Source organism: Sus scrofa, chromosome 12, assembly GCF_054392235.1.
Source record: "Sus scrofa isolate SSC_HxYL_T2T_F1_AM1 chromosome 12, Sscrofa_HxYL_maternal_Yorkshire_Landrace_v2.0, whole genome shotgun sequence".
Taxonomy (NCBI): Eukaryota; Metazoa; Chordata; class Mammalia; order Artiodactyla; family Suidae; genus Sus; species Sus scrofa.
Window position 1 is genome coordinate 20,582,985 of NC_139394.1, and position 14,361 is coordinate 20,597,345.

The 14,361-nt window shown below is 41.9% G+C and overlaps 1 protein-coding gene across 13 annotated transcripts in view; it reads right to left on the reverse strand.

Moving 5' to 3' along the window:
• The window catches only part of ATP6V0A1 (ATPase H+ transporting V0 subunit a1), a 55,646-nt gene that overhangs the window by 19,776 nt on the left and 21,509 nt on the right, over positions 1 to 14,361 (reverse strand). For all 13 annotated transcript variants that reach the window (XR_014821087.1, XR_014821086.1, XR_001299859.3 and 10 more), the window contains exons 8-16: positions 13,156 to 13,238; positions 12,282 to 12,375; positions 9,372 to 9,584; positions 6,979 to 7,129; positions 5,075 to 5,214; positions 4,140 to 4,297; positions 3,291 to 3,381; positions 811 to 929; positions 88 to 304 (exon numbers count right to left, since the gene is read on the reverse strand). Coding sequence is in view for 7 of the 13 variants with exons in the window: in XM_005668803.4 (XP_005668860.1) it covers positions 88 to 304; positions 811 to 929; positions 3,291 to 3,381; positions 4,140 to 4,297; positions 5,075 to 5,214; positions 6,979 to 7,129; positions 9,372 to 9,584; positions 12,282 to 12,375; positions 13,156 to 13,238 (1,266 nt within the window). In the remaining 6 variants the exon portion in view is untranslated. The remainder of the gene's footprint in view (positions 1 to 87; positions 305 to 810; positions 930 to 3,290; positions 3,382 to 4,139; positions 4,298 to 5,074; positions 5,215 to 6,978; positions 7,130 to 9,371; positions 9,585 to 12,281; positions 12,376 to 13,155; positions 13,239 to 14,361) is intronic.

Consider the following 14,361-nt stretch of genomic DNA (forward strand, 5'->3'; position numbering starts at 1 on the left):
AAGGGATTTCTAAAGGCTTTTCCAGAAACATCTGGTTTCCTGACCTAGGATAACCACCTAAGACAGTCCACCTCTGGGTTGGCGCACCTGTCCAGAATACAGCATCGAATTACCAGAGTCCCCGTAGGAAAAGAGAAACATGTTTATGAAATGGATCAGAAGGCTTGGTGCTTTCTCAGACGTCTGAGCATCATAGGCTGTCCACTTGTAAAAAATAAGGATAACTAAATAGCCAAACAAAGAAGTCATGAAGATTATTTCTGGGATAAATCCAAAGTAGATATTCAGCGGCCTCTTGAAATAACTAAAAAGTAAGAGAGGAGAAAAATGTTAAAGGTGAACAGGCCCAGGATCACGCCTACACCAAATGGAGTGTCCACTACATTTCCTACCAATACTCCCTCAATTCTGGGTTTATCACTTTAAGAAGCAACAGCCTGAGGCACCGGAGGCAACAGAGATAAGCAGGATTAACCATGACTTCCAAACTTTTGTACCTTGAACAGCACCAGTACCACCCTCATTAATTGACCATAAGAAAGAGGTGGGGAAATCTAGCATGTTCTGAGCCCACAGTTCTTAAGTTTCTGTGAGAAACACATGAAGGGGAAAAAACATAACTCATTTTGATGACAATTATATAAGGTTTTGTCAAAGATCTTTAGTACAATTTGCACATTGTTAAGGGACTAATGCTCAGTAAGCCTCATGTAAAGAAATGAGATTTTTATAAAAGCACTTCCTTCCCAAAGATGTTATGATTTCTTTAGGCAAAAGCACTGCATTCTTATGACAGGTCGAACGACTCACATATGGTTGAAAAGGCTCAGGCTGACTCCAAACATCATGTGGATGATACCAAGGATAACAGACATCTTCATCTTAAAGGAGTTGAGGAAGGTCAGCTTATTGGTGGCAATGTTCCAAATCTGTCACAACCCAAGAAAAGGCATTACAAAGAGCTCACAAATGGAAAAATAGCCACCTATTGTAAAAAATTGGTGTTCCCTAAAAATTTTTTTTAAAAGATTTTTTTTTTTATTATAAAAAATTCTAAACATATATGTAAGTAGAGAGAACAGTACAACAAACTCCCATGTATCCACAGCCTGGCTTCAACCACTACTTATCGACTCCCAGTCAATCCTGTTTGATCACAGCCCCAACCCACCCCCCTCCGCCATATTATTTTGAAGCAAAGTCCAGACAGCATTCATTTTACCTGTAAATATTTCAGTATGGATCTCTAAAGGTAAAAACTTATTTTTAAAACAAGACCACAATACTGGTATCATACTCCAAAGCATTAACAATGATTCTTTAGTATCATGAGATAGTATTCAAATTTTCCTGATTGTATCCATTTTTTTTTCCATATGTTTTTACACTTCATTTATTCACAGAAGGGCCCAGTTAAGGTCCATACACTGTCATTGCTGATACAGCTTTTAAGTCTCTGTTCTCCCTCCAGCTGTCCTTTATTATTTTTACAAAATATTTGTGGAAGAAATTAGGACATTTATCTTATAGATGCTCCCACAATCTGTGTTTTCTTGACTGAAACCCAGTGGTGCTGTTGTTCCACCTATTTTTAAATATTAATTACCTTAAGCCTTGTCACCCAAGGCCTGGACACCTGTAAAAAATTTCCTGACTGTTTTGCCTCCACTTGGCCATCAGATTATGTCTCCTAAATCATGACTCTGATGCAGTCACAAAACCTGTGCCAAAACCTCCTAGAAGTGCCACTCTAACCTCCTAGAAGTGCCATGATAAAGTACAAACTCTGTACCCTGATAAGCCAGATCTTCCACCGTGCAGCTGGCATATTTTCCTGAACTGGCCTCTTTGTGAAGAGGTCATCCTCAGTGACCTCCAACCTGAAAGCTTGTGGCTGGTTCTCTCCGTAGCCCTCGTCTTGCCTGAAGTTCTACAATTCCACACGCCTGAAGGACATAGATAACACCTGGGTGTCGTCCCACAGGCACTTTAAACTCCGTATCAACCCTCTAGGCAGCAAATGAGATGTCTGCAGACAAAACTTTGTTCCTACAGAACGCTATGTAAATGTGGGGTAATATTATTATTAGACTCCAAACTACTTGAGGGCAGGAACTATGCCTTAGAACTACGTTGATTCCCCCAGCAGACACTATGCCTTTCAGACAATAGGGATTTAGTAAATATCTGCTAAATACAAATGAGAAATGTTATTAAATCTCTAGGCCTTAGTTTCCTCATCTGTATAACACAGATAGCAGTATCTACCTGATAGAATTGTTTGGGGGTAAATCAGATATGCTGAGGGCTCAGTACAATGCCTGGCCCATAGTGAGCATTTCAGTAACATTAGCTTCTACAATAATTAAAATAATTACTTGGTATCTCCCTACCTCCGTGGTTTTGCACATAGTTCTCCTCACCTACAACAATGTGAAATATTTTTCAAAGGCCAGATTCCCATTTTTTTTTTTTTTACAAGAAACCTTAATCTTTCTTATCTATAATGGTCTGCTTTTCCTCTGGAATTCTGTAATCCTTACAGTCTAATGCTTAGACTTAAATACCCCCGCCCCTTTTTAGGCACACAATATAAAAGACATGATCATACTTTATCTGCCTAAGCATTTAAAAAAATAAATTTCTGGGATAAGTTTTTGTAACTATGTAAAGAATGGAAATCTAAAATCCATAGAAAAGAGCTATTTTTGCTTTGTTAAAACATCTACTAAAAATAAAAACCAAACTAAGTTAAACAGAAATAAACTGGGAAGGAATCTTGAAAATCAAACTTCCCAGGGTCAATATTATTAGTCGCCTCTAAAATAAGCAGTGCAGGAAAAATTATTTGGCTCCCCAAGGCATTTGGGTCTCTTGTAGCTTTAAAGTACTGGACAGCTACACTGAGGTTTTCAAAAAATATGTTATCTAACATCCAAATAACAATTTATCTTCATTTTTTTACTTTTATTTTTTTAGGGCCACACCTGCAGCATATGAAGTTCCCAGGCTAGGGGCTGAATTGGAGCTGTAGCTGCCAGCCCACTCCACAGCCAGAGCAATGCAGGATCTGAGCTGAGTCTGAAACCTACACTGCAGCTTACGGCAATGCCAGATCCTTCACCCACTGAGCAGGGCCAGGGAGCGAACCTGTGTCCTATGGTACCAGTTAGGTTTGCTACTGCTGAGCCACAATGGGAACTCCCAGTTTATCTTCATTTTAATTCTCTCACTTCTGGCTTACAGTTAAAAAATTTGGTATTAGACATACAGAAAATAAGTGCTCTTACTGGATCAATGCCAAAAGGATATGGTCCACCAAAAACTCCAAGAACAGCTGGATTCAGCTGGAGGACAGGATTCCCCCGAAGCGTCTCTTCCCTACCATGTTAGGAGAAAAGCTGCATTTATTTATTTATTTATTTATTTATTTATTTTTCTTTCCTTTTTTTTTTTTTTTTTTTTTCTTTTTCTTTTTAGGGCCCCACATGCGGTATATGGAAGTTTCCAGGCTATGGGTCGAATCATAGGGCTGCAGCTCCTAGCCTATGCCACAGCCACAGGAATGCCAGATCTGAGCTGCACCTGTGACCTACACCACAGCTCACAGCAATGCCGGATCCTTAACCCACTGAGCAAGGCCAGGGATCAAACCCGCGTCCTCATGGATACTAGTTGGGTTCATTACCACTGAGCCACAAATGGGAACTCCCACATTTATTCTTTATCAAGAGAGAGAAACTATTGGGATCCACAAACTGATCCCAAAAGAAACTACCACAGCTCTCTTGACTCTTCAATGAAAGAGGAGGGATTAGCACCAGAGAGTGAGAAGGGATCAGAGATCACAAAAAGGAAAATTAAACACACATGGGAGACCAGGTAGGGAAACTGGGGAATCTGCTTTTAATTTACAAAAAGAATCAATGTGCCTAATTTAGTTTCAGTTCCTTGACACGGCTGAACAAATCACAAGCACTTCTCAGGCTGGAGCTTAAATAAGAGAAGACACTGCATTCTTCTGGAACAAAAACAGTGTCAACCATTTCCTAAAGAAGTGTTAGTTCACCACTTGTCTGGAAAACCAGAGCTGAACATGACAGGAATAAACTTTGACTTTTGGCTTCTTTGCAACTTACGTCCAATTATATCCATCGAACATTGGCCGTACGCTCCAGGATGACCCGAAGATATTAAGAGACTTGGAAAAGCAATCATTGTAGATGAGGCCAGTGTAGATGGAGAAGATACCCATCAACAGAATAATGTACCGGCCACTGAACACAGTGCTGAACATCTGGGAGCCAGAAGAAAGATGTCAATGAGACACACTCGCTGAAGCTCACATTGTGACTATGTCATTCAGAACATACCAGACCCTTCCTCTCACACCATTTATCTCATTCTGGGTCAGGGAGCTTAAAGACCAAAATACAACACTAAAAAGAAATTTACTTTCATAGCACGTGGCCTCTTTAGCATTAAAATGAACAAATGTCTCTATTCTCTAAATAGTCTCTATAACCTCTGGGTAAATTCATGGATAAAAGACGTCCACATCATAATTTTCACAGTGAATGCTTGAGAAAGTTTCAGATCAAGGCAAATATAACTGAAACATTATCTCCTTCTTGAATTAACTAGTGGTTACTGGTGGGGAGAGAGAAGGGAAGACGGGTAAGATGCGGTAGGCAGCCAAGAGGTACAAACTACTGTGCAGAAAATAAATAAGCTACAAGGAGATACTGTACAGCACAGGGAAGAGAGCCAATATTTTAATAATATAAATGGAATATAATTCATAAAAATTTTCAAACACTGTTGTACACCTGAAACTAATGTTGTAAATCAATTATATCTCAATAAATAAAAATTAAAAATAAAATAAACATTTCCATCAATCATGCTAAAGGAAAGACTGAATTACCCTTCGGTCTGCACAAATTCTTATAATTTTGCTGCCCTATGACGAGACAATGATGGTATGTAGCCAAAGATTGTAGGAGAAAAATATTAGATACATCAAGAAAATAATCAAATTATGCTTCTATCAAAAAGAAAAACAAAACATTACCTCATTCTCATTCTTCTGGGAAAGAATCCGGCTCTCCCTTAACACCATCCATACAGCAAAAAGGGTCATCAAAATGCCATGGCCAAAGTCTCCAAACATCACAGCAAATAGAAAAGGGAAAGTGATGATGGTATATGGAGCTGTAAAGAAACCAAAGAAGGAAAAGACAAAGTATGGAAAACTGCAACAACTCCCAACATAGCACATTCTTACTGTACTCTAAGGTCAATATAAGGTGACTTGTTCCCAAGCTGTTGGTCAGACTCCCAGAAAATCACCTCCAGGGCAGGATCTGCAGAGCCTCACAAGCAGCTCTGATGGCATCCCAGCTATTGCCAGGATTTTCAACAAAGAACAATACAGGAAGGAGTTCCCTAGTGGCCCAGTGGGTTAAGGACCTGGTGTTGTCATTGTAGTGGCTCTGATTACTGCTGTGGCAAGGGTTCGATCCCTGGTCCGGGAACTTCCACACGCAATGAAGGCAGCTGAAAAAAAAAAAAAAAAAAAAAAAACAGGAAATGAAAGTTCCATCTCTAGCCTTGGTAAACAGGTGGTTTGTTCTTCCATTTCTTTTTTCTCACCCCTGAGACAATGCTCCTGGTGCAGGCCAGCTTTCCTTCCATGTGCAGCAAAGAGCTGAATAAAGCTACTGGGTAAGTGGGAGAAAGCCCAGAACCAAAGCCGAGCAGGTCCTGCAGAAGGCTCCTAACAAAAGTGAATTCTCAGACATTTGATTTAATCATTAACTCTCCCAACTAACGAGAAATCTTCCTTGCACCTTAAATGGTCAGTAAGTGCTGTATTTTCTGTCTAACGTGGAACAGAGAAGCTATTTTAAAATAACAATTATCTTGGAGGAGTTCCCTTTGTGGCTCAGTGCTTAACAAATCCGACTAGGAACCATGAGGTTGAGGGTTCGATCCCTGGCCTTGCTCAGTGGGTTAAGGATCCGGTGTTGCCGTGAGCCGTGGTGTAGGTCACAGACGCGGCTCGGATCCTGCGCTGCTGTGACTCAGGTGTAGGCCAGCAGCTACAGCTCCGATTCGACCCCTAGCCTGGGAACCTCCATATGCGGAGGCAGTGGCCCTAGAAAAGGCAAAAAAAGACAAAAAAAATTAAAATAAAATAACAATTATCTTGGAAAAAACATTTTGCTGAAAGCAGTTCCACCAAATGGTGCATGAGAGAAAGCCAGGTGTTATACAGCTGTGAGGGCAAACAGGAATCCAATCCACTGAGCTCATTCCTATAAATTTCAAATACCACCACCTCCTAAGGGAGAGCCATCCAGCCATAAAGCTCACTCCCTACATACAAACAGGCACCTCTTCACAGGAATTACACAAGTGGTAAGGTCTTGACAACATCTTTAGTTTTAAGCCAGCTGTTCTATTTCATTTAAAGTGAGGCATTAGGAGTTCCCTGGTGGCACAGAGGGTTAAGGATCAGGCATTGTCACTACATCAGCTTGAGTCATTGCTGTGGTTCAATCCCTGGCCAGGGAACTTCAGCATGCCATGGGTGGGGCCAAAAAAAAAAAAAAAAAAAAACAAAGTGAGGCATTAAAAGAAATAACAAACAAAGAATAAAACCTCTAAGAGTTCCTGCTGTGGCTCAGCAGTAACGAACCTGACTAGTATCCGTGAGGACACGGGTTTGATCCCTGGCCCCGCTCAGGAGGCTAAGGATCCAGTGCTTCCATGAGCTGTGATGTAGGTAGCAGATGCGGCTTAGAATTGGCGTTGCTGGGGCTGTGGCATAAGTTGGCAGCTGCAGCTCCAATTCGACCCCCAGCCCGGGAATTTCCATATGCTGTGGGTGTGGCCCTAAAAATAAATAAATAAATGAAAAAAAACAAAAAACAAAAAAACACCTCTAGAGGGAAAAGATTCAAGCATTTTTACCCGGATTTATCTCTCGGTAAGTTCCAATTCCGTAAGCATCCACTATGTTCTGAAAGCCGCATGTGAACTTGTTGGTTTTGTTATAGGTTGGGGGAGTCTGGTTTGTCTGCATCCTGTTCAGAATGGAGGGCACGGTGGAACCACTGTGTTCCTGGGAGACATGAAGCACATGTATCAGAACTGGTCATCCTCCTAATTGCAGTGGTGGTTACCCATGAGTATATATTTATCAAAGCCCATCAAACAGCACACATAAACTATGAATATTTTCTTTCATGCAAACTATATTGCAATCTTTCCAGGCTTTGGGGAAACTGGAACTAGCTCTAAAATTTACAATGAAAGATTTAAATTAAGTCTCAGAAAGAATATTCTTACTATGAGAAAAAAAAGAATTTTACAACATGTAACCTTCACTGGAGACAGCCTTACCTGCCTGTCCACAAGTATCACTGTTCTTACCTCCTTTCACGGAAAAAGCGAAGTTATTCCTGACTTTCCTCCTTCACCACCTATTCTTAATTTCCTAATCCCTAAGCACGCTTGGTCAAAGTAGCTGACTCATCACCAGATCCAAAGGTCTTTTCTCTTACATGCAAGCCCCTGACACTGAAGATCTTCCTCTTCTGCCCACTAACCATGCCTTTCCTGTCTCTCTGCTGGCTCTTCCTCCCCTGTCTGTAACACTGTAGAGCCCCGGAGGTTCTATTATTAGCCCCTTATTTTCTCTCTGGAAGGGTCTCATTCCCTTCCAACCTCATGGAGTCCTTCCTTTTGAGAACCTATCCCACTTTCAGCTTGACATTTCCATGTGGATTTCTGTCCAGCCCCCTCAATGTTATTAAAACTGAACTTACCATCTTCCCTCTATCAATAAGTTCCTCTTGCTGAACTTTCACTTCCAATAGTGGAACCTTATTCTACCAGCCACTCAGCTTTGATGCTTCAGAAATATTTTTACTTTTCTCTCCTTGTATTTCTCCTGCACAAGTACCAAGTACACCTGTTGATACTTCCTTCAGAATGTCTCACAAACTCATCTTTATCTGCTTTTCCCACTGCCACATCTTACCACAGGGGTCATTATCACTACTCTGTGTTGACAATAACCTCCTAACTGACCCCTCACCTCTAGACTCTCTCTACTCCAATCCAACCCAGATACTGTCAATGAATTACTCTTTTAAAACTGCTTCTATCATGTCTTTTCACAGCTAATTAATTTCCACTGCCCCTCCACTTCCTCTGGGGTAAAATTTAAACCCACTAACCTGGTATTAAAAACCCTTCACAATTAGGTTCCAGTTTACCCAACCCAGGTTTACCTTCTGCTCTTTTAGCTCACCTGTTACAATTTCTGTTTTGGCCCAGCCACACATGTTGTACTGTACTTTCTGCCTTTGTCCCTGATTCTTTTTTGGTGGTGGTGGTGGTTGGAGGAGGCATGCCCGCAGCATGTGAAAGTTCCTAGGCCAGGTATCAAACCTATACCATGGCAGTAACCTGAGCCACTGTGGTGACAATGCCAGATCCTTAACTGCTGAGCCACCAGGGAACTCCAATACTGTTTTCTTCATCGTTGCCAATAATATCTTACCTATTCTTCAAAGGCCTCAGTAAATGTCACCTTTTAAAGCTTTTTCTAATCATTCTAGTTGGAAAAGCTAGCACCTTCCTTCCCTCCACAGACAAATGACTCTCCTGTATGTTCACACATCAGTCCCTCCAAGATATGTGAGGGCTTATTTTTTACATCTCTACACCTCTTGGCTCCTTGACTATGCCTAGGACAGGGTGCAAGCTCTAATTAAGTACTAACTGGAACTGTGAGGGTTATGCTATGGAACTAGTCTAATGGACAGAGAAAGTGGTTCGGGAAATTCATGATTCTGGTCATGAGCTAGCCTAAAGGGTCATGGATATGATCAAATGATTTAATCTTTTATTTTTTTTTTTTTGTCTTTTTGCCTTTTCTAGGGCTGCTTCCCGCGGCATATGGAGGTTCCCAGGCTAGGGGTCTAATTAGAGCTGTAGCCGCTGGCCTACACCACAGCCACAGCAACACGGGATCCGAGCCGCGTCTTTGACCTACGCCACAGCTCACAGCAACGCTGGAACCTTAACCCACTGAGCAAGGCCAGGGATCGAACCTGCAACCTTAAGGTTCCTAGTCGGATTCATTAACCACTGTGCCACGACAGGAACTCCATTTAATCTTTTTTGAATTGCAATTTCTACATTTGGAAAATAAGGGTACATGAAATATACTGCCAGGATACAAGATGAGTATATCAAAGAATGCTGAGACTAAAAATGTCACAAAGATGTAACTGATCAATAGGAACCTCTCTCTTCCTGGCTGCAGGCTGCACTACTAGCTGTGGGGGACTCACCGTGCCCCTTCTGAGTGCAAACTGGATGGAGTCAAGGTCAGTGACAGGGCACCAGACCTCCGCAATCAAGCACTTCTGGGTCACGTCTATGTTGCACAGGTTCAAAGTATGGTAGATGGCCTTCATCTTCCGCACCTTGATGAACCAGACTCGGATGTTCTTAGCAGCCGCCTGCAGGACCCTCTGGCGGTGATCCTCTGTTTGATTCAGAACCTTTTGGGAGAGAAAGGAGCAAGAGAGGGATCCTACCAATATCCTTAGATTTAGGATATGAAGAGCAAAGAGGCACAGCTTTCTGAGAAAGGTTGCTGGCAATCTGGTTTTTTTCCTTCTTCAGGCTAGAATGGCTTTTGTTTTATTTTGTTTTTAAAGAAATTAGAGTTCCAATTACTAACATTTTTATTTAGCTTCGAGCTAAAGAGAAATCTGAGAAAACAGTTTTAGCTTTTCTCTCTACAGTTAATCTCACCAAATCCATGGCAAAACAGCGTAGGTCACTGGCTTTTATCTGGATCATTAAAGAGCCACGACTTTCCACGTGGAGCCTGTGACTGAGACTGGAAGACGTCAGCTTCACAGCCCCAGGAGCAGACCAAGGTGTCAAATCCATACTTAAGAACAGCAAGCTGCAGAAGGCCCTGCACATAAGCCAGCATCAGGGCACATGGGACAGAGGCACTGCTGACTGCCATTGCTGCCTATGCCAAGACAGACTCTGTGCCAGGGAGGAGGAGAAGACGCAGACACCTCGGCCTTTAGAAGGCATTTCCACTGTCACATACCACTGACAGCATGGAGCTGATCAGGCTTTATTTTCCGGTCAGGCTTCTTGGAGGGAAAGAGTTTCACAGCTGGTCCTTTGGAAATGGTAGAGAATTCCCCTGGAGGAATCACCTGGCCAAGGCCAGAATGGGAGGAAGGGCAGGGACACTTTCCATTCTACTGCCTCATTTATCACCAAACGTTTAACATCTGTCTAGAGCCGAAGGGGAGCGAAGTCAAAATTGGGCAAGCAACCCACCACTCACATTTCTGCCCGAGAATCTATCTTAAATCTCCACATTTGTCTGAGGAGGAATAAAATGACGTATTAATCATTTTGGCACAAGTCTCCATCACAGCTGACTTTTCAAGTCAGTCTAGGAAAAAAGTAGTAACTGCTCCCTGAGAAACTGTCTTGGGCAGTAGAAAGTAACTTCCACAAGAGGTTTACAAAAAAAAGAACAAAGGTACTTTCTCTCCTTCTGGCTGTTGACAATTTCACAATTATTATTTAAACTTCTGAAAGGATACTACATAAACTTGCAAGCAATGTTTCATTTGCTTTTCTTTTTCCCTATCCCCTACCCCCACACCTCACTACTTGATACTCAAGCTCTTTTTATTTTTTTTAATATAATGATTTTTATTTTTTTTTCCATCATAGCTGGTTTAAAGCTCTTTTTAAATTTTAGTTCATACAGTTGGGTGTTTTAAAAAGTAAAATTCTAGTCATTTATAATTATATTGCATTATTATTTTTTTTTAATGACTGCACTCATGGCATACAGAAGTTTCTGGGCCAGGAATTGAATCTGAGCTACAGCTGCAACCTACACCGCAGCTGTGGCAACCCTGAATCCTTTAACCCATTGAGCTGGGCTGGGGATTGAACCCACACCTCTGCAGCAAGTCGAGCTGCTGCAGTCAGATTCTTAGCCCACTATGCCACAGTGGGAACTCCTGCACATGCTCTTTAAAATCTACCACAAGCCTACCTCCTAAGAACGGAGAGAATAGCCCTAGAACACAGACTGTACTAATACGGCTTACTGCCGAATAGCAGTTCTTTTTTTTTTTTTTTTTTTTTTTTGTCTTTTGTTGTTGTTGCTATTTCTTGGGCCGCTCCCGCGGCATATGGAGGTTCCCAGGCTAGGGGTTGAATCGGAGCTGTAGCCACTGCCCTACGCCAGAGCCACAGCAACACGGGATCCGAGCCGCGTCTGTAACCTACACCACAGCTCACGGCAACACCGGATGGTTAACCCACTGAGCAAGGGCAGGGACCGAACCCGCAACCTCATGGTTCCTAGTCGGATTCATTAACCACTGCGCCACGACGGGAACTCCCGAATAGCAGTTCTTAAAACATTCTCTTCCTTTGGTTAAACAGTTATGTGCATCTGAAAGGAGCTGGCAATACATCAAGTTGGTGGGTCATATATACAACAGCGTTGGAGGGAAAGATGAGAAAAGATGTTGAAATGGGAGTTACAACATATCTCTGACAATTCTGCCACTGCTGAGAAGAACTGCCTTTGGGATTAAGTATGTTTATCAATGTTTAAGGGGGCAATCACCACACTCTAATGACAGGGAACAAGGCTCCAACTGGGTACCCTCTTCCTTACGTGAATGCAAATGTCATGACTCCTTCCTTAGAGCCCTGTGACAACCCACGGTGTGTGCAAACCACACACACTGCGATTTGGTAAAAATCTAACGAAGTCTCTTCTAGGGTACAAGAGTTACACCAGGACTCTGTGGTTCAGATCCATGGTGACCAGAAAGGTACATACCAAGCTGTTAAGAGTGGCTGCCTCTGGAGGCAGAGTTTGAGTGTGAGAGGCAGAACTGACTTTATACGTACTTCTGTATTATTTGATTTACTTTCTTAACTAAGTTTACTTTGTTAGATTCATGAGGAGGGGACTTCATACGCACAGCACCCCTGTCTTATTTGAAGATGACTAACGCCATTGTCAAGTCATCCCCCATTGAAGCTGGGGAAAAGTTTCAGCGAATGACTTAACAGCAAAATAAAAGTATCCTGAGCTGCTGCAGGTGCTAATAAGTTAATTGTTAGTGTCTCAGGGTTGTCTTCTGTAACAGCATTTTACAAAAACAAATCCCCTCCAGGCCTCTGTGTACCATTTGGAGATCGTCAATCCTGGTATTAACTCCAGAAGCCATTTCCTTCCTCTCCTGTGGCGTCTCAGGACAGGGATAGAGTGAGGCCCGGAACCTGGAATGTACAGACAAGCCTAAGGAACAATGGAATTTCTGAACCTGGCCAATTTTAACAGTCTCAGAAAGTAATCCTAACTTACTAGAAGGACCAAAACAGGATTAGTTCAAACTGATGCACTGATCAATAATAACTATTTATGGGAAGGAGTCTAGAGACAGAGCAACAACATCTGAACTCTCTTGACATTCTCATAGCTTTTTTTTTTTTTTTTTTTTTTTTTTTTTTTTGCCTTTTTGCCTTTTTGGCTATGCCCACGGCATGCAGAAATTCCAGAGCCAGGCAGTGAGCCACAGCAGGGACCCAAGCCACAACAGTGATAACCCTGGGTCTTTACCCCAGTGAGCCACAAGGAACTCCTCTCTGTAGCTTTTAAACTCCTTTAAAGAAAGAAAGAAAAAGTGATACAAATTACATTATAAATTGCTAGAGAAAAAAGGCACAGAAAAAAGATCTTGTGGGCAAAATTTCAGAAAAGTTAAGGGCATGGTGCCTATGATACACGGCTAGGTATGCAGACCCATTGTCCCAGAACAATGTAGAATTTGTAAACCATGAGTCTTAATTTCTTTTTTCCAAGGAAAGGAAACTGATTTTGATGGTCTTTTTAAAAAATAAACTTGGGCCATTTCTAATTGTTTAAAATAACATTAACGTCATTAAAAGATACATTCACCATGTCGAGAGGTAGACTAATAGGCTTTGTGCTTCACCATTCTATAGGCTTAATAGTTAGGTAGCAAGGCTGCACCCTTGGGGGAGGCATGATTTTCTTACCCCTCACAGATTTTCTTGACTCTGTTTTTCAGCTGATCGCCTTGGAAGAAAATGATGAACACAGACTTGTGCACGTAGTCTCCCTAGGCCCCAAACCAAAAACCGAGAAATCAGACGTGATCCAGAAGAACACTTCTTCAATAACTTACTTTCTTGGTGATAAAGAAACAACTGGAATCCTTTAAGGACATGGCAACCCTGTACCTTAACTATTATCCTCAATCCACTTCTGAAGCTCCAATACACGAACATTTGCCCTGTAATGTCTAGTTCACAAAAGTCTTTCTGGTCTTGTCTTTAGACTCAACCAGAAGTCTGCCTGACACAGATGCTAAGATGATTCTCTTCTTAGTAGAATTTAGTCCTACTTATCGGTTCAACTTTAGATCTTATATTGCCTAAATAACATGAGGACAGAGAAGAGGAAAGAGAGGAAGCCATTCCTTCTTGTTCCCATGCTGGACACTCCAGACAGAGGGGACTGAATAACTACAAGGAACTGAGTAGCTGGGAAGGAGGAACGCTGATGTAGGATCTCATGATCTGTGCTAATTTAGACCTTAGGGGGCAGAGAGGAAGGTGTTCCATTCCAAACGCCAAGTTTACACCTGAGGTATGATGCAAGGACTAGTAGGAAAGATCAGGGAAATAAGCTGTACTGGGTGTTAACCGGGACTGTCTCTGGTTGCATTTTCTCCTATAGAGTTTTTAATAACAGGAAAACAAAACTTTGGAAGGATGAAGAGGGGTGAAGAAAGTACGGCTCAGGACTCTTAAATCCCTAAGTTCTCTAGGAATAAACTAGAATACATTCTTTGTGCAGCTGCCCTGTTGCAGATAGCCAGATACTCTCTTTCCTCAATTTGTTTCTGTTGCCCAGATAAAATAACATTTCTGTTGCCCAGGAACCTGGCTAATTATTCCTGAGAACAGCTCCACACTAGGTGTGACTGCTGACTGCAATGTCTCCACGACCAGGACAGCCTTCAGTAAGACTATATAACACTGCCCCTCGGGTAAGGAGACTCACTGTAACCCAAGTGTCACCACACTCCTCCTCAGTGCCGAGGGTAAAATCCATTTACCAGGATTATTCACATGACCCACCCACTCTGAGATGTCTCATAACTCAATCTCTCTTCTTAGGTTGAAAAAAGAATACTAATTTAAGACACCCAAAAGATAACTGAGAACATTAAAAACCAA